General features: G+C 44.2%; 1 protein-coding gene across 8 annotated transcripts in view; it reads right to left on the bottom strand.

The window, feature by feature from the left end:
• Window positions 1-20,258, bottom strand: part of RDH13 (retinol dehydrogenase 13) — a 91,331-nt gene that overhangs the window by 57,536 nt on the left and 13,537 nt on the right. For 5 of the 8 annotated variants that reach the window (XM_029594361.1, XM_029594359.1, XM_029594357.1 and 2 more), the window contains exon 2: window positions 10,144-10,262. Coding sequence is in view for 4 of the 8 variants with exons in the window: in XM_029594359.1 (XP_029450219.1) it covers window positions 10,144-10,262 (119 nt within the window). In the remaining 4 variants the exon portion in view is untranslated. Of the gene's footprint in view, window positions 1-10,143; window positions 10,263-16,778; window positions 16,868-20,258 lie in introns of all 8 variants that reach the window. The other 3 variants (XM_029594360.1, XM_029594363.1, XM_029594362.1) reach the window with 1 other exon arrangement.

Consider the following 20,258-nt stretch of genomic DNA (forward strand, 5'->3'; position numbering starts at 1 on the left):
TGCGGCACGGCTCTTTCACCTTCCCGCCAGTGGCGTAGCCAGAATTGATTTTTTGGGTGGGCACAAGGTTAACATGGGTGGACTGTAGGCATGCAGGTCTACTAGTTGTTTTTTTACTGATAAATAATGCCAAATTATGCAGCATAGCATTCACATCTACGCCTAAGTATGAGGTTTACTTAATGATACAAACATAATTCACGGTGATTTGTGGTACTTTAGCCTTCTTATTATTACGATTTTATACACGGCTCCTACCTGTCCATAAATTTTGAGAGGGCGGTTGTGTTGCTTATATTTAAATTGCTAACATCTCAAAATATAGATATATATTTTTACCTTTGTTGTCTGATCTTTGTATTTTTCTAATCAGTTGGTCCTGGTCTCTTTTTCCCATTTTTTCCCTTATAGCTCATTTCCTAATTCCTTTTCAGTGTCTTTCTTCTATTACTGTCTTCTTCCCTTACACACACACACACACACACACACATACATGCTTTCTCTCACAGACTCCCTCACACACACTCAAGCTGTCACTCTCATATGCTCTCCCCCCCCCCCCACAAGCTCACATTCAAGTTCTCACTTTCTCACCCCTCCCCAGGCTTATATTCTTATGCACACACAGACGCACATCCAGGCACCCATTCTCACCCACACACATAAACCCAGACTCCCATTCTCACCCACAAACCCATGCTCCCAGTCTCACCCACACATATTCAAGCTCCCATTCTCATCCATACATATACACATTTAAGGTACTATTCTCACCCACATATACACACATTCAAGCACCCATTCTTATCCACATATTCAAGCTTCCATTCTCACCCACCCACACAAACCCAGGCTCTCATTCTCACCCATATATACCCACATTCAAGCTCCCATTCTCACCCACCCACAAACCCAGGCTCCCATTCTCAACCACACATACACACATTCGAGCTCCCATTCACCCACATATTCAAGCTTCCATTCTCACCCACATACACACCCAGGCTCCAGTTTTCACCCACACACACCCCCATTCTCATCCACACACACACATTCAAGCACGTGCACAGCTTCCGCTTTCTCCCCCAGAGCAGGAAGATCAGCTGCCTCTCCTGCTGCCACCGGCCTCCTGCTATCTTCGGGCGTCGGGCCGTACTGCCCACCGAACTTCCTGTCGGGGGGGGGGGGGGGGGGAGCGGAAGCGCAGCGCACAACGTCCGCTTCCTCCCACCCCCCCCCCAAGCAGGAAGATCGGCGGGCCATACCGCCCGACGCCCGAAGAAGATAGCAGGAGGCCGGTGGCAGCAGGAGAGGCAGCTGATCTTCCTGCTTTGGGGGAGGAAGCAGAAGCTGTGCACAGCGCTTCCGCTCCCACAAACAGGAAGTTCGGCAGGCCGTTTGGTCCGAAGATAGCAGGAGAACGGGTGGCAGCAGGAGAGGCAGCTGATCTTCCTGCATTGGGGGGAGGAAGCGGAAGCTGCGCGCGGCGCTTCCGCTCCCCCCCCCCCCGAACAGGAAGACCGGTTGGCCATACGGCCGCAGCAGCGCTTCCCCATGTGTGCCGTGATGGCGCGCGAGGCGTGGGTTCTCTTGTTCGCTGTCGCGGGGATGGGATCCCGCGACAGCCTTGCAGTTCCGGTGCCAGTTGGGTGGGCCTGGGTCTAAGTTGGGTGGGCACCTGCCCACCCAGGCCCACCCGTGGCTACGCCACTGCTTCCCGCGCATCACTTCCTGTTCCAGGTCAGGGGGGGGGCGGGAAGAAGAAAAGGGCAGCCGCGGATGCAACAGCTTTTTTTTTTTTTTTTGCACCGCGGGGCAGGGGCGGGCTACCGGCAGCGGCTCTTTTATTTTTATCGGGGGGGCGGCGGCTTAATGCAGCTCTTTTATTTTTACCAGGGCAGGCTACGGCTCTCTTAATTTTACCGGGGCAGTGCCGCCCCCGGGAAGCTGGTGCCCTAGGCGACCGCCTAGTTCGCCTAGTGCTTCCGCCGGCCCTGTGGAGACCACATGGTGTCTCAGGGGCTGGGGTGGGAAGAAATTGCCTGCAAGCCTCTGACTGCTGGGAGTAAGGATGTAACACTCACCTAGCCTGGTAGGGGGACTGCCTGCATATCTGCTTCCCCTCCTCAAGGAGTCCCCTGAGCCTGAGCTGGACTGGTGGGTCTGCCATGTACTCCATCCGGTGAGGCCGCCGTGGAGCCCATCCCACGGTGGCCAAAGATAATGGCCAGCAGGGCCACCCCAGAGTCCATCTTATACTGGCCAAAGACAAGGCCTGGTGAGGTGGTCACAGAGCCTGTCCCACAACAGCTGAAGACAAGGCCCAGAAGAGGGGGAGGCCGAGAGCATGTGTGTGTAAGAGAGAGGAGGGAGGGGAGGAGCCTGAGCATGTGTGACAGCGAAAGAGGGAAAGCCTGAGCATGTGCGACAGAGGGAGAAAGAGAGAGAAGAAACTGCATGTGTGTGAGAGAGCCTGCATGCATATGAGAGCATGTGAGGGAATGCATGAGAGAATGAATGTGTGTGTGTATGTGTGCGTGCGAGAAGATAAGGTGCAGCCTCAACAATCACTGGGTGACTGTAAATCAAAAGATACCCAGTATGGAGAGCTGGAGAGATTGTTTTAATCCTTATTTTAAATTTTGGGGTATTATTTCATGTGTCTGTTTTGAAATATTTTATGGTATTTTGTTAATATTAGAAAAAATTGAGTTTTTATAATTATTAGATGTTCATCAGCTTTTTTGACATTTATTCTTTTTATTGGTATCATTTAATATTATGAATGATTTTATATCTCTTGATTTTATTGCTCGATGTTTTGTGAGGAATGATGATGTTTCTGTGTTTCTGTTTTTGCACTGGACAATACAGTCAGACTTGTGGTTTCCAGCATGTATATGAGAGACAGTCTACATGTCTGTGAAAAAGAGAAGGAGCGTCTGTTTGTGTAAGAGAACATGTGTGCATGAAGGAGAGAGGGAATGTGTGAAAGCACGTGAGGGATTATATGAGAAAATGAACACGAGTGTATGTGTGAAAGAGAGAGAGGATAATGTGTGGCCCCCTCCCCCAATGCACAAAAATCTCAGGGTGACTGAAAATCAAAGTTCACGGGAAAGGAGAACTGGAGATATTTTAATCCTTATTTTAAATTTTGGGATTTTATTTCATGTGTCTGTTTTGAAATATTTTATTGGTATTTGGGTAATATTAGAATAAATACAGGGGACATTTTATAATTCCTGGATGTTAGTCAGCAGTTTGTTTATTCTTTTTATTAGTATCATTTTAATATTATGAATGATTTTATATTTCTGTGGCACTGTGAACGGCCTTAGGGTAGCCAGAGGCAGTGGCATAGCCACGGGTGGGCCTGAGTTGGGTGTGGTCAACCCATTTTGGGTTCAGGCCCACGCAATGTGTTGCCTGGCAGCCCACAAGGAGAGGTCCTATCACATGGCCACAGCAGAAAAGCCAGGTGTGCACATCCAGTGGAGTGATGACAGAAGCGGAGGAGGTCTGCAAAACCACTGGTGGGCCTATCCCACCAGTTGCCGAGAAAAGAAGCAGGCCTGGGAGCCACCAAAGAATCCCCTTTCACCGGCAGCGAAGAAGAGGAGGAAAACTGCCGGTAGACCCCATCCCAACGACTGTTGAATAAAAAAAGACCTCACTGGGAAGAAGCCCATTCTCTCACTCCTCTAAGTGCACATCCCTGTAGCATTCAAAACACGTGTGGCCAGCAGGTGCTTTATGCTAACTCATGCATCGTGTGATCAGCATACAGTAAGTGCTAGCCCCACATGTTCTGAATACTGCAAGGCAGGCACACGACAGCAGCCTTTCTGCTCCGGATGGGGACTCTGCCTATGTTTGTGGGCGTGTGCGTGACTGGGGACCTGCCTCGGGGTGTGTGTGTGTGTGGGCATGTGTGCGACTGGAGGCCTGCCTCGTTGTGTATCTGTGTGAACAGGCTTCAGTGCGCGCTTGCCTTGGTGCATGCATCGGTTTGTGAGCACAAAAGAGGGCCCAGCTCTGCGCGTGAAAGGGGAGCCTGCCACTGTGTGTGTGTGTGTTTGTGTAGGGGAGCCTGCCACTGTGTGTGTGTGTGTGTAGGGGAGCCTGCCACTGTGTGTGTGCGTGTGTGTGTGTGTGTGTGTGTGTGTAGGGGAGCCTGCCACTGTGTGCGTGTGTGTGTGTGTGTGTGTGTGTGTGTGTGTAGGGGAGCCTGCCACTGTGTGCGTGTGTGTGTGTGTGTGTGTGTGTGTGTAGGGGAGCCTGCCACTGTGTGCGTGTGTGTGTGTGTGTGTAGGGGAGCCTGCCACTGTGTGTGCGTGTGTGTGTAGGGGAGTCTGCCACTGTATGTGTGTGTGTGTGTGTGTGTGTAGAGAAGCCTGCCACTGTGTGCGTGTGTGTGTGTGTGTGTGTGTGTAGGGGAGCCTGCCACTGTGTGCGTGTGTGTGTGTAGGGGAGCCTGCCACTGTGTGTGCGTGTGTGTGTAGGGGAGTCTGCCACTGTATGTGTGTGTGTGTGTAGAGAAGCCTGCCATTGTGTTCTGTGTGTGTGTGTATGTAGGGGAGCCTGCCACTGAGTCTGTGTAGGGGAGCCTGCCACTGTGGGTGTGTGTCTGTGTAGCAGAGCCTGCCACTGTGGGTGTGTGTGTAGGAGAGCCTGCCACTGTGGGTGTGTGTGTGTGTAGGAGAGCCTGCCACTGTGTGTGTGTGGGGGGAGAGCCTGCCACTGTGTGTAGGGGAGCCTGCCACTGTGTGTGTGTGTGTGTGTGTGTGTGTGTAGGGGAGCCTGCCACTGTGTGTGTGTGTATATATATATGTAGGGGAGCCTGCCACTGTATGTGTGTGTGTGTGGGAGGGAGCCTACCACTGTATGTGTGTGTGTAGGGAAGCCTGCCTCTGTGTGTATGTGAAGGGGAGCCTGCCACTGTGTGTGAGAGAGAGAGCTTATGGGTGTGAGAGCCTGTGTGTGTGTGAGAGAGAAAGACAAAAGAGCATATGGAGGTGTCAGAGAGAGCATGTGAGTGTAAGAACCCTTTGTGAATGTGATGGAGTGCTTTGGTGTGTGGGAGTGGGAGCCTGCATGTGAGAAAGAGCATGTGAGAGTGAGAACATGTATAGAAGAGGGAGTTTGCATGTGAAAACCTGTGTGTATATGTGGGATGATGAAGCTGCGTTTGAAAGAGCATGTAAAAGTGAGAGCCTTTTTATGGGAATGGAAACCTGCATGCGGAAGACAGCATGTGAGAGGGAGTATGTGTGCATGTAAGAGAGTGGAAACCTGCATGTGAGAACGATACCTGTGTGTGTATATGTAAATTATCTATGGATGGGTTGGGAGCCTGCATGTTTGCGTGTGAGAGAGCCTTTACAAGTATGAGCCTGTGTGTGAGAGACAGCAAGTGTAAGTGAGAGCATGTGTGTATGTGGGAGTAGGAGCTTGCATGTGAAAGACAGCATGTAAGCGTGAGAGTCTGCATGTATGTAGGAATAGGAGTCTGCTTGTGAGAGCATGTGAGAGCAAGAGCATGTGTGTGTGAGAATGGGAGCCTGCATATAAAAGCATGTGAGCATCAGATCCTGCATGTGAGAGAGAGCATGCAAGAGTGGGATCCTATGTGAGAGAGTCTGTGTGTGTATTTGAAGGAAAAAGAAAAGACAGGAGAGTGGGCAGAATAAGAGACCCTGAAAAAGGAATAAGGAAAACAAATAAGGGGAAGAGAGAAACTGGGACCAACCAATTAGAAAAATAAGATCAGACAAAAAAAGGTAAAAAAAAATTATTTTGCCATTAAAGGCTGGAATAGAGTCCAAGATGGCTGCCCAGTAGAGAGGACGCAGCAAATCTCGCTCCGTGGAGAAATTTTTTCTTCTTGCCTTTCTTGCAAAGTATTGTCCTTCTTTGTTTGCCTATAATGCCCCACACTAAAAGAAAGGCAAAATTGAAGCCTTCATTTACCTCGACGCCGGTATCGGATGTCTTTCAGCCACGAATCGAGACGATGTTTGCAAGTACCGTGAGAAGTCAGCCGGCAGGAGGAAACGCGGGACTAACCGATGCTGGGCAGGCAACGGTAACCCATGTGGAGGAGGTATCCCTCAGTCCCGGCGCGCCACGTACCCCGGATCAACCGACTGAGATCTTCAGCTTGTCCGGAGAGTTTATAACCGGACAGCTGGAAAGGAAAATGGAACCCGTGAAGGCCCCGAGAAAGGAGGAGAGTGATCTACCCCTTTCGGAGAGCCAAGGAGAACGAGGCTCCAGGGACCGGGCGGCCATGGAACAACTGCCTGACGGTAAGACCGGGGACTTGGAGGCTTCAGGGAGGAGTGAGACTGGAATACACATTTTAGGAACTCTTCCTCTGGTAAAACCACAAGAAATAACTGTTGAAAGTATTTGGAGTATGTTTGTTTCAATGGATACATCTATAAAATCAATGTCAAGTCTATTAAGGGAAAATTTGCAACATACAAGGAGTATGGATGAAAAAATGTCAATTTTAGAGAAAAAAGTCTCTGAGAATGAGGAAAAAATCAAGGACATCAAGGAGATTCAACATAACTTAATAAAATCCGAGACTATTTGTTATAATAGGCTTGAGAGGTTGGAAAATGAAAATAGACGAGTGAATTTAAGGATTCTTAATTTTCCTAAAATAAAAGGACAATCACCACGAGATTTATTCAAAAGTTATCTTAATAACATCTTGAAGTTCCCAGAGGAGGGTATGCCAGCACTATCTAAAATATATTACTTACCTGGGTCTAAGGAAAAGACGTCAGAAAATAATCCACAATTACAAGTGAGAAAAGAAGAATCTTTGAATATTTCTGCGCTCCTGGAAATGACCTTAGAAACAGTTATCGTAACAAGAGAAACTTTGTTAGTAACGTTTTTGTTCGTATCAGAAAGAGATGCTGTTCTAAGAAATTTTCTTAGAAATCAAGATAAAATATTCCACGGTTACAGAATCTGGATCTACCCAGACGTTACCAAAGTGACTCAAGAAAAAAGAAGGAAGTTTCTGCAAATGAGATCTGAAGTGATAAACAGGGGTGCAAAATTTATACTACGCTTCCCCTGTAGATGTATAGTGATTTTTCAAGAAAATAGGTATATTTTCCTAGACCCGGTACAGTTACGTGTATATCTGGACTCACATTCCTGATATAAGCCCCAGGTAATGGCAAAAAGTTAAGCTCAGGTACTTCCCTTAAGGGCATGCGTTATGTTAGGAAGTATATGTTTTTTCTTTGTGACTGCTCAATTTGATCAAGGACTCCCTTTTACCTATGATTGTTCAGATATGAAAATGTTCTTTAATAATTACTTTGTATATCTAATTAGATATTATTATTATCTGTTTTTTCTTGAACTAAAGTTCTGTATAAGTGTTTAAAATTCAATAAAAATAAAATAAAAAAAAAAATAAAGGCTGGAATAGTCCATCTTTGAGAATGTGCATTTCTCATATATTTGTATTTTGCCTTTTCTTCAGTATTCCAGAGTTCAGAGTCTGGTTTCTCTGGCTTTCCATTTCAGTTTTGTCTGAATGTTTCAGTTTGTAATTCATAGTTCCTTATTCTATTTTGGGCAAGGGTCTGTGCATTTTATTTTATTTATTTATTTATTTCTTTTGTATACCGACATTCGATCGAGATATCACATCGGTTTCCAGATAACTAAAGGAATAGGGTGATAACAGCCCTATTTTACATTAAAACATGGTATTAAATAGATATAAGAATATTTTACATTATAACATGGTAATAAATATAACAAGAATATTTTACATTATAACATGGTAATAAATATAACAGGGGCAGTATTTGACTAGCGTGTAGTTTCTCTGTATTTTATTTATTTAAAAGTTCTTATACACCACCTATAAGGAGAAACAATAGGAATTTGTAGCAGTCAGACTTGTTCTGTTTGCCCACTAGGTAGTGTATTAGTGTTCTAGGGTCATAAGAACATAAGAACACAAGAACATGCCATACTGCATCAGACAAAGGGCCCATCAAGCCCAGCATCCTGTTTCCAACAGTGGCCAATCCAGGCTACAAGTACCTGGCAAATACCCAAAAACTAAATATATACCATGCTACTGATGCTAGTGATAGCAGTGGCTATTTACTAAGTCAACTTGATTAATAGCATTTAATGGACTTCTCCTCCAAGAACTTATCCAAACCTTTTTTAAACCCAGCTATACTAACTGCACTAACCACATCCCCTGGCAACAAATTCCAGAGTTTAATTGTGTGTTGAGTGAAAAAGAATTTTCTCCGATTAGATTTAAATGTGCTACATGCTAACTTCATGGAATGCCCCCTAGTCCTTCTATTATCCGAAAGTGTCAATAACCGATTAATATTTATCCATTCTAGAGCTCTCATGTCTTTAAACACCTCTATCATATCCCCCCTCAGCCGTCTCTTCTCCAAACTGAACAGCCCTAACCTCTTCAAGCTTTCCTCATAGGGGAGCTGTTCTATTCCCTTTATCATTTTGGTCGCCCTTCTCTGTACCTTCTCCATCGCAACTATATCTTTTTTGAGATACCTTTTTCCTGTATTAATTGCTCTTTATATACTTGCCTCTTATAGATGCCTTTAAAGTGGAGATAAATTGTAATATGGTTATTACCGTTATTGTTTTTGTTACTGGGAAAAAAAACATATACAAATTATCTCCTTTTTCTCTGTACAAGAGGATTATTGTGTTTACATGTAAAATGCATTAAAAATATATAAAATAAAAAAAACCCACACACAACTTGTTTTCATTCTAAAAGGGAGATGCTATTTGCAAGAAATGCTTTTGTTTTGGGAAAGAAATCCATAATACAGTATTGGAGGGATGAATTTGCCCCCTCTTACTGGCAATGGAGGAATTCACTACATGACACTAATGGAAAGCCTGGCAACCAGGATGAATATTGCTGGTAACAAACATTTTCTCAACATTTGGGAACTGTACATACAGAGTTTATCACCACAAGCTACAAGTTTGAGTCCTCAGCTTGGAGCTTTGGCTGTGTCTGGGCAGTCTGTTCTCTTCTGCTTGGTGGGTAATGAACCACTCATAGGAATTATTGGGAATGAGGGAGGGATGGAGTTAAGGGAGAACAAATGTAATGCTTACCTTTCCGGATCTTATTCGGGAACCTTCTGGTGTCAAGGAACAGGACACGGGGGGTGTCAGTGGGTATTGTACAACATTTGAAGTTTAATGTATGTGGGTTGGGAGGGAAACTTGGGGGGGTTTGGGTAAAGTTTCCAATACTGCAGTAAGCAAGCCATTCTATAAATTGTACATGTCTTGTGTTATGCATAGGTACTTTGGGGGGGGAGGGGAGAAACCATTGTAATTCAAGATTTTGCTCATGCTTTTTTGTTCAAAAAAAATGTTCTGAATTCAGAAGTACAAGTGAACCATTTAAACTAAGGAGGCAAGCAAAGATGCTGAGGACTATTAAATGAGAAGGGGGAAATAAAGGATTTATAATGTGAGGTCTCTTTTGCAGGGTTTTTATGTCTTTCTTGCTGTATCTCACAAAGTCTACTTATTTCTTACTCACAATCTCTCAATGTCTCTATCACATCTCATCTCACGACTTCTCTCACGGAATCAGCTAAGCCTGTGGTGCAAATCGTTGTTTTGTCTCCTTTGGGACAGAGGAGAAAAATTGCTAAGAGGAGAGAGTTAGAGAAAGAGCAGGAACCTGACTGCCAGGAGTAAGTGTGTGAGAGACAAAGAAAATTGGACTGCCAAGAGTGAATGTCTGAGGCAAACGAGGTATCCGATTGCCAAATATATGTGTGTGTATGTGTTGGAGGATATCTGATTGCCAATCATGAGAGCAGGGGGAATATCTGAATGTCAAAAAAGTGTTTGTGTGAGAGTTATAACATTTCTACAGCCCACCGTCTCAAGGTAAACTCAATTTTTGGTTCACACCTATTGAAAAGGCTTGCTATCACTATTACAGGCTGATTCTATCCAGCAAAATTTTGATCTGCAATGACACTTTAGAAAACAAACTTCTCCTATGAATGCTTTTTATGAATGACTCTGATTTACACATACTACTGCATTAAACAAGTAGTAAACTACTTTTACCTCTTCTGGCCAGTTCTAAAGCTGTTTCTTTCCCAATGCCAGTATTTGCTCCCGTTACGATGACTGTCTTTCCTGTAATAACTGCTTTGCTTGGACAGTTGCCACCACTTATATAATCCCTAAAAAACAAATTATATACAAAGGAATTACTTTGTGTAATCTTGCTATATTTATAACACTATTTCAGACAGACTGCTCCAATGTACAGTAAAATACTCCAAAAACAGACAGACAATCATATACACTCTATAAATTAATATTAACATTATGAAAACAATGTCAGTTAGAGTTCTGAAATGTAATTAACGCTTATAAAATAATGTTAGCAGGGAACAGGTACAGATTCATGACAGTAAAATATATTTATAAATGATTGTAACTAAAGTTTTGATGACACAAAATTAAGAAGTATAAACAAATCTTGCATATAAGTGAAAATTCTGGGACAGAGCTGAATACCTAGAAATGGTCCAAATATTTTTATTGCCCACTAAATATCATCACAGACCTGAACACCATGGTACAAAAGAATGCAGCAAGAGGTTCTTTAACATAATGGCGACCCCAACCTTATAGGACCGCCATAGCCAGGGCCACTGGTCCAAAACAAAAATGCGGGCAAACAGGGAGATGAAGCAGGAGGTCAATGATTTATTTATTTTTATTTATTTAGCATTTTTTTATATACCGAGGTATAGCATAGTTGCCTTCACTCCGGTTTACATATAGAACAACTTGTTACACTGAAAGATTTTAAACTTTAAATTTAACAATAGTGGGAAATGGCACCAAAAGAAGAGATATGAACAAAGAACATAGTGTAAACAGGGTGATGATGATCCCTGTCTCAAACCAGGGTCACCAATTGCCGTGGCCCTGACTCCCTAAAAATATAAATAAAAAAAAGTGCAATGGCCCTGACCCACTGCTGCCATACCTTCCACTCCCCCAAGTGACAACAGCCCCTGGACAGTCCATACTCCCACCTTCTCACCCTCCCTCCACACAGACGCCCCCCTGCACTTAAAAGCAGATCTCAGAAAGGATTTGGCCTTACCAGCATCATATTGTCCAATTTCGTTGTTGGACATTGATATTAAGCTTTTGGTAAAAATATTGACCCCCTCGTTTAGCTATCCCATCACCTACTATTATTGGGGGATGAGCAGGTTGGGTTTTTGAAGGGTTGTTATCCCATTAAGATCATGCGTAGGATAATTGCCTCTCTGGAAAGTAGTAAACATGGGCGGATTCCATCATTGGTGTTGAGCCTGACTGCAGAAAAAGCGTTGATCGTCTTGAGTGGGGCTTCATGTTTCAATCGCTGTCCGTTTTTGGAATCCATGGCTATTTTGTGCAAGCCTTAGAATTATTATATAGCAATCAGTAAGTCTGTATCTCAGTAAATGGACGGACTTCTGATCCCATTTTCTTAAGTAGAGGTGAGAAACAGGGATGCCTGTTATCTCCCTTGGTATTTATCCTTGCCTTAGAACCTCTACTAGTATGCATCTGGAACAATGCTCAGATTAAAGTGATTCTTTTAGATGGGGCAGGTAAAAATGGATTTAAGCTGGCGGTTTTTGCTGATGACATTGCTACATATAGCAGACCCTCAAGCGTCACTACCTGTTTTATTGGATGTAATGGCACAATATGGAGAAGTAGCAGGGTTGAAATTAAACTTAGAAAAATGTGAAGCGTTTCCCACATGGCAGTGTGTACAGGAGATCTGGGGAGATGGCTTTCTAATGCAACGGATAAAAGATTCTTTTTCTTATTCGGGCATCACTTCACATGTTGATCCTAATTAGTTATATAGAATTAATTGTCAGAGGTTATTAGCTTCCACAAAATTGCTCTTTCAACACTGGCGGGATTTCCCTTTGTTTTTGTCAGGCCGCATCAACCTCTTTCAGATTATTGTGCTCCCTAAGTAACTTTACATGTTTCAGATAATACCTTGTCTTCTAACCACCCGAGACCGTATCTCCGAAGGGACAGAGACAGGATGGAGGCGGTCCAGAGTAGGGCGACTAAAAGGGTGGAGGGTCTTCATCGAATGACTTATGAGGAGAGATTGAAGAATCTAAATATTGTGAAGGCTCACCGCCCGTGCTGCCCTGGGTGCCGCTCCGCTGCCTCCGGTTCAGGCCCCTCGCGAGTCCTGGATATCCCTGGAGTCTCTCAGTCTCACAGGACTCCCTGGGTTCAGGTCTCCGCCGGCCCTGGTTTTGCTGGGCCTCTGGGTTCTCTTTGTGTGGCGTGGGGTTGAAGCAGTCCCCCAACCCCCAAAGATAACATAGAGAGAGAGAGAGGTTCCTCAAAGCATTTTTATAAATGAGAGTAGCTGAATCTGTTACATTGGCTCCGTCCCCTCAGGAGCTGAACAAATGACCCTGCCCCCGCTCTCCAGCAGTCTAACCCCTTAACACAGGTGCTGGAGCAAAGGCACTGTTTGAGCCCCCTGGCTCTCCCGTCCACCCGCAAACACACCTGCCCTAACTTCCCTTAGGGTACAGGTTCTCTGTTTCCCTTTTCAGGCTAGGCGGTGCCCCTGAGACAGCTGGAGGATTCCTCTCCCCCCGGAACCTACCTCCATTTCCTTCTCTTTGCTTCCTGGCACTGGCTTTTTCTGGCCACTGCCGCTACCTAGGCACGCCCTCTTCCTCTAGCTCCCCAGGCTCACCTGTGTGACTCATTAGTGTCAGAGTCTGCCACCTGCTTGCCTCCAGGCTCTCCCTACAGGTCAGGTGGTGGTTCTAGGAACCTGGGATTTGTAGTTCTCGCCTTCACCTGCTCCTCCTGCTGGCTGGCTCTAGTATTACCAGCCGCCTTATGGAATCTTATCCATTCCTGCCTCCGGCAGCGCTGCACTCCATCACACAATGTACACCCTGGAGGAAAGGAGGAGCAGGGGTGATATGATTCAGACTTTCAGATACTTGAAAGGTTTTAATGATCCAAAGACAATGACAAACCTTTTCTGTTGCAAAAAAATCAGCAGAACCAGGGGTCATGATTTAAAACTCCAGGTTGGAAGACTCAGAACCAATGTCAGGAAGTATTTCTTCACGGAGAGGGTGGTGGATGCCTGGAACGCTCTTCCGGAGGAAGTGGTGAAGACCAAAACTGTGAAAGATTTCAAAGGGGCGAGGGATAAACACTGTGGATCCATAAAATCTAGAGGATGTGAAGGAAGAGAAGAGGCAAGGGGGTGGCTTGCTTGCGGGAATGACGGCTACTACCTGGAGATTAATACCCTTATTCAATAAACATACACACAGTCAATGTGACTCCAACATTGCTCTATGCTTCAACGGCAAGAGGAAATGTGGAAAAAAGGATTTGCATCCACAAAAAAGCAGGGGAGTAGCTTGCTTGTTACGGCGGTTACTACCCCAAACCAAATAAGCCTGATGCTTCACTTTCAATGCACATCCAGCATAGCTCTCTGCTTCAACGGCAGGGAGAATGAAGAAAAGATGATTGATACTCAGCATCAACCAACAAGGAATGAATTACATAGTCTGGGTAAACAAATAAGCATGGGTGTAGCTTGCTTGTTACGGCGGTTACTACCCCGAATCAATTAAGCATGATACTTCACTTGGAATACATATCCAACGCAGCTCACTGTTTCAACGACAGGGGCGAATGAAGTAAAGAGGATTTATATTCAAACAACCAACAAGGACTGAATTGCACAGGCAGGGTAAACAAATGGGAGTAGCTTGCTTATTACGGCGGTTACTACCCCAAACCAAATTAGCTAGATACTTCACTTAGATGCAGCTCCAGCACTGCTGTCTGCATCGATGGTGGGGGTGGAAGGGAATTGGAACCAAAAAGTTACCAATAAGGGCCCTGACCTCAGCGGTCAGAGTAACAGATAAGTATGAAAACAAATGGGTGTGAAAACTTGCTGGGCAGACTGGATGGGCCGTTTGGTCTTCTTCTGCCGTCACTTCTATAACAGCTTTGCGAAGCTATTGCACGCCTACCTTTGGAAAAAAGAAAAGCCGCGCTTAGCATTATATAAATTGACCCAGAGACAAGGTAAAGGAGGCTTGGGCCTAGCAGATCTGAGATTTTATAATGTGGCCTGCACTCTCTGACATGTGGCCGACTGGCTATTGGGAACACAATTTTACACTCCTACCCAAATGGAGCAGGAGAGGTTCTCCCTGTATCATCTGGGTTTTCTATTGCATTCTCCCACTACTCTTACAGATACCACGCTGAGACAGAGTTTTCTGCTGATTCCACTGGTTTGCACAAGGAGATTTCTCTGCTCAATGCTCCAGATAAACTTCAATAACACAACTGTTGCCATTAGTGGGCAATGGACATTTCCTACCTGGTCTTACCAGCCCTGTTTTCACCTCTTGGAGTTCTCTGGGTCTAAAACTGATTTCTCAATTTTTTTTTTACCGAGCAGTGAATGATCAAAACCTTTCCAGTGATGCTCAAAGAATTTATTTTAGACAGAAAACATTTTATGCCTACTTTCAGGTTAGGCATTATATTCATTCTCTCAGGGTGGGAGATTGGGATCATGTTAATAGAGAATCTCTATCAGATTTCTTTGACGTGGAGGATCCAGTTAAACACAAAGTATCCTTCACATATCCTTCACATATTTTTTGATGGACAGGCCGGTTATGGACTGTAGGCAACTTATACAGAGCTGGAGTATTCAGCTGGGTTTGGACTTGACTTCAGAGCAATATCTGGATTGTTTTAAACGAATCTGCACCCTCGACAGTAATATAGATTTAAGGGAAACACAATATAAGTTCTTAATGCGATACTATATTCCTAGGCAATTGGCATGTAAAATGAGATTATCTGCATCTAAACCGTGTCTTAAATGTAAACTGGCACCCGGAACTTTAGGACATCAGTTTTGGGTTTCTTCCATTATTAGGTCATTTTGAAAACAGGTGATCTGTTATATTCAGAGGATTACAAATGGAACTCTACCATATCAACCACATGTGTTACTTTTTGATAATTTAAGTGGGGTGGTGCAGGGGCAAAAATGTTTTCCAGAATTAGCAAAGAAAATGATCCTAGGGAATTGGCTCAGTGAACTGCCACCAACTACTCCTCAATGGAGGAATTACTTCATCATATATGTCTTTGCGAAAAATATGGGAAAAAGTAGACGTATATAAGCGGAGGAAAAATTTTTTGTTGGTCTGTAACCTATATATACAATCATTACCGCACAGAGCCTGGAGTTTAATTTTAAATTACTTTTAAATTGTAATTTTATTGCTGACGAGATGGATCATCTGAGAAGCCAAAAAACTGGCAGCCAAGACTGTGCAAATTGCATGCAAAGAAGGTCATTGTAATAGAGGAGGGTATCTGGCCAGGGAAATGCAAAGTATCACATCTATTGCACAATATATGCAATATAACACATGTTAGAGCACTAACACGGCTTAATGCATCACCCTTTAGGTTGGGTCTGTTCCGGTCTAGGTTGACTGTGCTCTCACTGTCTACTTTGGGCCAGAAGCTGTTTTTGCTGCAGAAGCAGGATCCTGCACCTCTGAAATTGCTGTAAGGGGCGCCTCTGGAAGTAAGGCCAGCATTAAGTGGACTGTTGCTATGAGCAGATTAACAGGGACTAAACTGTCACATGTGCTTTGATTTGAGCAACAGTTTCCCTGAGCTTATCTCCAAAGAAGTGGTCTCTTAGACAGGGAATGTCCACTAGCTTATCATAGACATTGCCCCGCAAACTGCTTGCATGTAACCAAACCATTCGAAGCGCTTCTATTGAGGCTAACAAAGAGCAAGTGATAGTGTCAAATACTTCGTAAATTGATCAAATAAAATGCACTCTTTCATGTCTAGAAATAGGTGTGAATATGCCGAGCCTGATGGATGGATGGATGGAATAGTTTCAGTTTTTGTATGCAATCAAATAAATATTGAACCATGTTGAGGTGGTGAGCAGAAATCTGTGCACTGAGCATAGAGCTCTGGAACACTTTCTTACCAAAATTGTCTAAATCTGGGATCATTTCCTGGTGGAGTATTGGAAAATATTCTTGTTTTCTTAGCTCTTTTAAGAGCTGATTCCGGAGATCACGTGATGTGGTGAGCTGGGAGGACGCTTTCCTCACCTGCTCCAGGGCCCAGTCCACAAATCGAGCCCCATCCTGGCAGGAAAACAGCGATAGCGGAGCTACAAATTTACGGAAGCAAAGGACAAATGTCCATAATTACATATATGAATAGAACAACGCCACCGATGACAACAAAAGGAGGAAAACGGGACAGGGAGAAACCTAAAGCTCCTGCACCCAAAATGGCGGCCGCCAGGGACAGTGAGTCCCCCTCTCCCTCTTCCAAGGGGCTTACTATCACAGATATAAATGCGGCGATTCGCGAAGCGCTTGATGAAAAGCTCGATTATATCACGGCTCAGTTGGGGGAAGTGCAGGAATCCCTAAATGAGTTGACACCCCGTTTAGAGCAAGCTGAAAATAGGATCTCTAGTGTGGAAGACTATGCCTTACAAACCGAGCGCAAAATGGCCGCCACAGACAAACAGATAAAAAATCTAGAAGATAAAATTGACGAGCTCGAAAATAGAGCCCGGAGGGACAACTTACGGTTTCTGGGCTTCCCGGAGAGCGTTGAGGAGAGATCTCTCTGTGAAGTCCTGGAAGAGTGGCTCCCTACATCTCTTATGCTCCCGCACCTACAAGGAAAATTAGTGGTTGAAAGGGCTCACAGGCTCGGGGCGAAACGAGACACCCACACCCGCCCACGTCTGGTAATCGCAAAAATACTAAATTCCGCCCATAAAGCGGAATTATGGAGGGCTTCCAGAGTAAAGCGGGATTTAACCTATCAAGGCAATGGAATACGAATCTTTCAGGACTTCTCGGCAGCGGTCTCCGAGGTCAGACGGGCTTTCTCCGCCGTTTGTTCCTCCCTGCATAGCCGAGGAGTAAAGTTCACTCTGCTCTATCCGGCCCGCCTCCGCGTTTGGCACGAGGATCGAGCGCACGTGTTTGATACGCCGGCCTCAACACAGGCTTTCCTCGCCAAGCTGAACAAAGACTCAGGGAGCTAACTACTGCGGGGCGGCGAATCTGACCGACAACTCCGGACTCTGCGTCCTGTGGAAATCATCGGCATGCAGGGTACATTAGCCTGTTTCTAGACTGTTTAACGGGGCGAAATCGCAGTAGGTACCCTGTGTTATTTTTTCCTCTACGTTACAAGTTTTGGCAGTTTGGCACGTTATATGCCTCCTTTCAGGTTGATGTTACTGGGTTTTTGGAGAGAAACTTATCATGGCGGCAGTGCGGGATCGGGCGGGAGAGTCAGAGTGACAGTGGCGAGGGGATGAAAAAAACCCCAAAAAACCCAAAAACCAAAACGGGGGTGGGGCCGCTTGGCAATAGTGATCATAATATGATAAAATTTGATTTAATGACTGGAAGAGGAACAGTGTGCAAATCCAAGGCTCTCGTGCTAAACGTTCAAAAGGGAAACTTTGATAAAATGAGAAAAATTGTTAGAAAAAAACTGAAAGGAGCAGCTACAAAAGTAAAAAATGTCCAAGAGGCGTGGTCATTGTTAAAAAATACCATTCTAGAAGCACAGTCCAGATGTATTCCACACATTAAGAAAGGTGGAAAGAAGGCAAAACGATTACAGGCATGGTTAAAAGGGGAGGTGAAAGAAGCTATTTTAGCCAAAAGATCTTCATTCAAAAATTGGAAGAAGGATCCAACAGAAGAAAATAGGATAAAGCATAAATGTTGGCAAGTTAAATATAAGACATTGATAAGACAGGCTAAGAGAGAATTTAAAAAGAAGTTGGCCGTAGAGGTAAAAACTCACAGTAAAAACTTTTTAAAATATATCCGAAGCAGAAAGCCTGTGAGGGAGTCAGTTGGATCGTTAAATGATTGAGGGGTTAAAGGGGCACTTAGAGAAGATAAGGCCATCGCGGAAAGATTAAATGATTTCTTTGCTTCGGTGTTTACTGAAGAGGATGTTGGGGAGGTACCCGTAATGGAGAAGGTTTTCATGGGTAATGATTCAGATGGACTGAATCAAATCACGGTGAACCTAGAAGATGTGGTAGGCCTGATTGACAAACTGAAGAGTAGTAAATCACCTGGACCGGATGGTATACACCCCAGAGTTCTGAAGAAACTAAAAATGAAATTTCAGACCTATTAGTAAAAATGTGTAACCTATCATTAAAATCATCCATTGTACCTGAAGACTGTAACCCCAATATTTAAAAAGGGCTCCAGGGGCGATCCGGGAAACTACATACCGGTTACCCTGACTTCAGTGTCAGGAAAAATAGTGGAAAGTGTTCTAAACATCAAAATCACAGAACATATAGAAAGACATGGTTTAATGGAACAAAGTCAGCATGGCTTTACCCAGGGCAAGTCTTGCCTCACAAACCTGCTTCACTTTTTTGAAGGAGTTAAACATGTGGATAAAGGTGAACCGGTAGATGTATTCTTGGATTTTCAGAAGGCGTTTGTCAAAGTTCCTCATGAGAGGCTTCTAGGAAAAGTAAAAAGTCATGGGATAGGTGGTGATGTCCTTTTGTGGATTGCAAACTGGCTAAAAGACAGGAAACAGAGAGTAGGATTAAATGGACAATTTTCTCAGTGGAAGGGAGTGGACAGTGGAGTGCCTCAGGGCTCTGTATTGGGACCCTTACTTTTCAATATATTTATAAATGATCTGGAAAGAAATACGACGAGTGAGATAAACAAATTTGCAGATGACACAAAATTGTTCAGAGTAGTTAAATCACAAGCAGATTGTGATAAATTGCAGGAAGACCTTGTGAGACTGGAAAATTGGGCATCCAAATGGCAGATGAAATTTAATGTGGATAAGTGCAAGGTGATGCATATAGGGAAAAATAACCCATGCTATAGTTACACAATGTTGGGTTCCATATTAGGCGCTACAACCCAAGAAAGAGATCTAGGTGTCATAGTGGATAACACATTGAAATTGTCGGTTCAGTGTGCTGCGGCAGTCAAAAAAGCAAACAGAATGTTGGGAAATTAGAAAGGGAATGGTGACTAAAACGGAAAATGTCATAATGCCTCTGATTCGCTACATGGTGAGACCGCAACTTGTTGTGTACATTTCTAGTCGCCACATCTCAAAAAAGATATAGTTGCGATGGAGAAGGTACAGAGAAGGGCTACCAAAATGATAAGGGGAATGGAACAGCTCCCCTATGAGGAAAGACTAAAGAGGTTAGGACTTTTCAGCTTGGAGAAGAGACGGCTGAGGGGGGATATGATAGAGGTCTTTAAGATCATGAGAGGTCTTGAACGAGTAGATGTGACTCGGTTATTTTCACTTTCGAATAATAGAAGGACTAGGGGGCATTCCATGAAGTTAGCAAGTAGCACATTTAAGACTAATCGGAGAAAATTCTTTCACTCAACGCACAATAAAGCTGTGGAATTTGTTGCCAGAGGATGTGGTTAGTGCAGTTAGTGTAGATGGGTTCAAAAATGGTTTGGATAAGTTCTTGGAGGAGAAGTCCATTAACTGCTATTAATAAAGTTTACTTCGGGAACAGCCACTGCTATTAATTGCATCAATAGCATGGGATCTTCTTAGTGTTTGGGTAATTGCCAGGTTCTTGTGGCCTGGTTTTGGCCTCTGTTGGAAACAGGATGCTGGGCTTGATGGACCCTTGGTCTGACCCAGCATGGCAATTTCTTATGTTCTTATGAGTGAGTTTATCAAATTTGCGGATGATACAAAATTACTCAGAGTAGTTAAATCACAAGCAGACCTTGATACATTACAGGAGGACCTTGCAAGACTGGAAGATTGGGCATCCAAATGGCAGATGAAATTTAATGTGGACAAATGCAAGATGTTGCATATAGGGAAAAATAACCCTTGCTGTAGTTACACGATGTTAGCTTCCATATTAGGAGCTACCACCCAGGAAAAAGATCTAGGCATCATAGTGGATAATACTTTAAAATCGTCGGCTCAGTGAGCTGCAGCAGTCAAAAAAGCAAACAGAATGTTAGGAATTATTAGGAAGGGAATGGTTAATAGAACGGAAAATG

Source organism: Rhinatrema bivittatum, chromosome 3, assembly GCF_901001135.1.
Source record: "Rhinatrema bivittatum chromosome 3, aRhiBiv1.1, whole genome shotgun sequence".
Taxonomy (NCBI): domain Eukaryota; kingdom Metazoa; phylum Chordata; class Amphibia; order Gymnophiona; family Rhinatrematidae; genus Rhinatrema; species Rhinatrema bivittatum.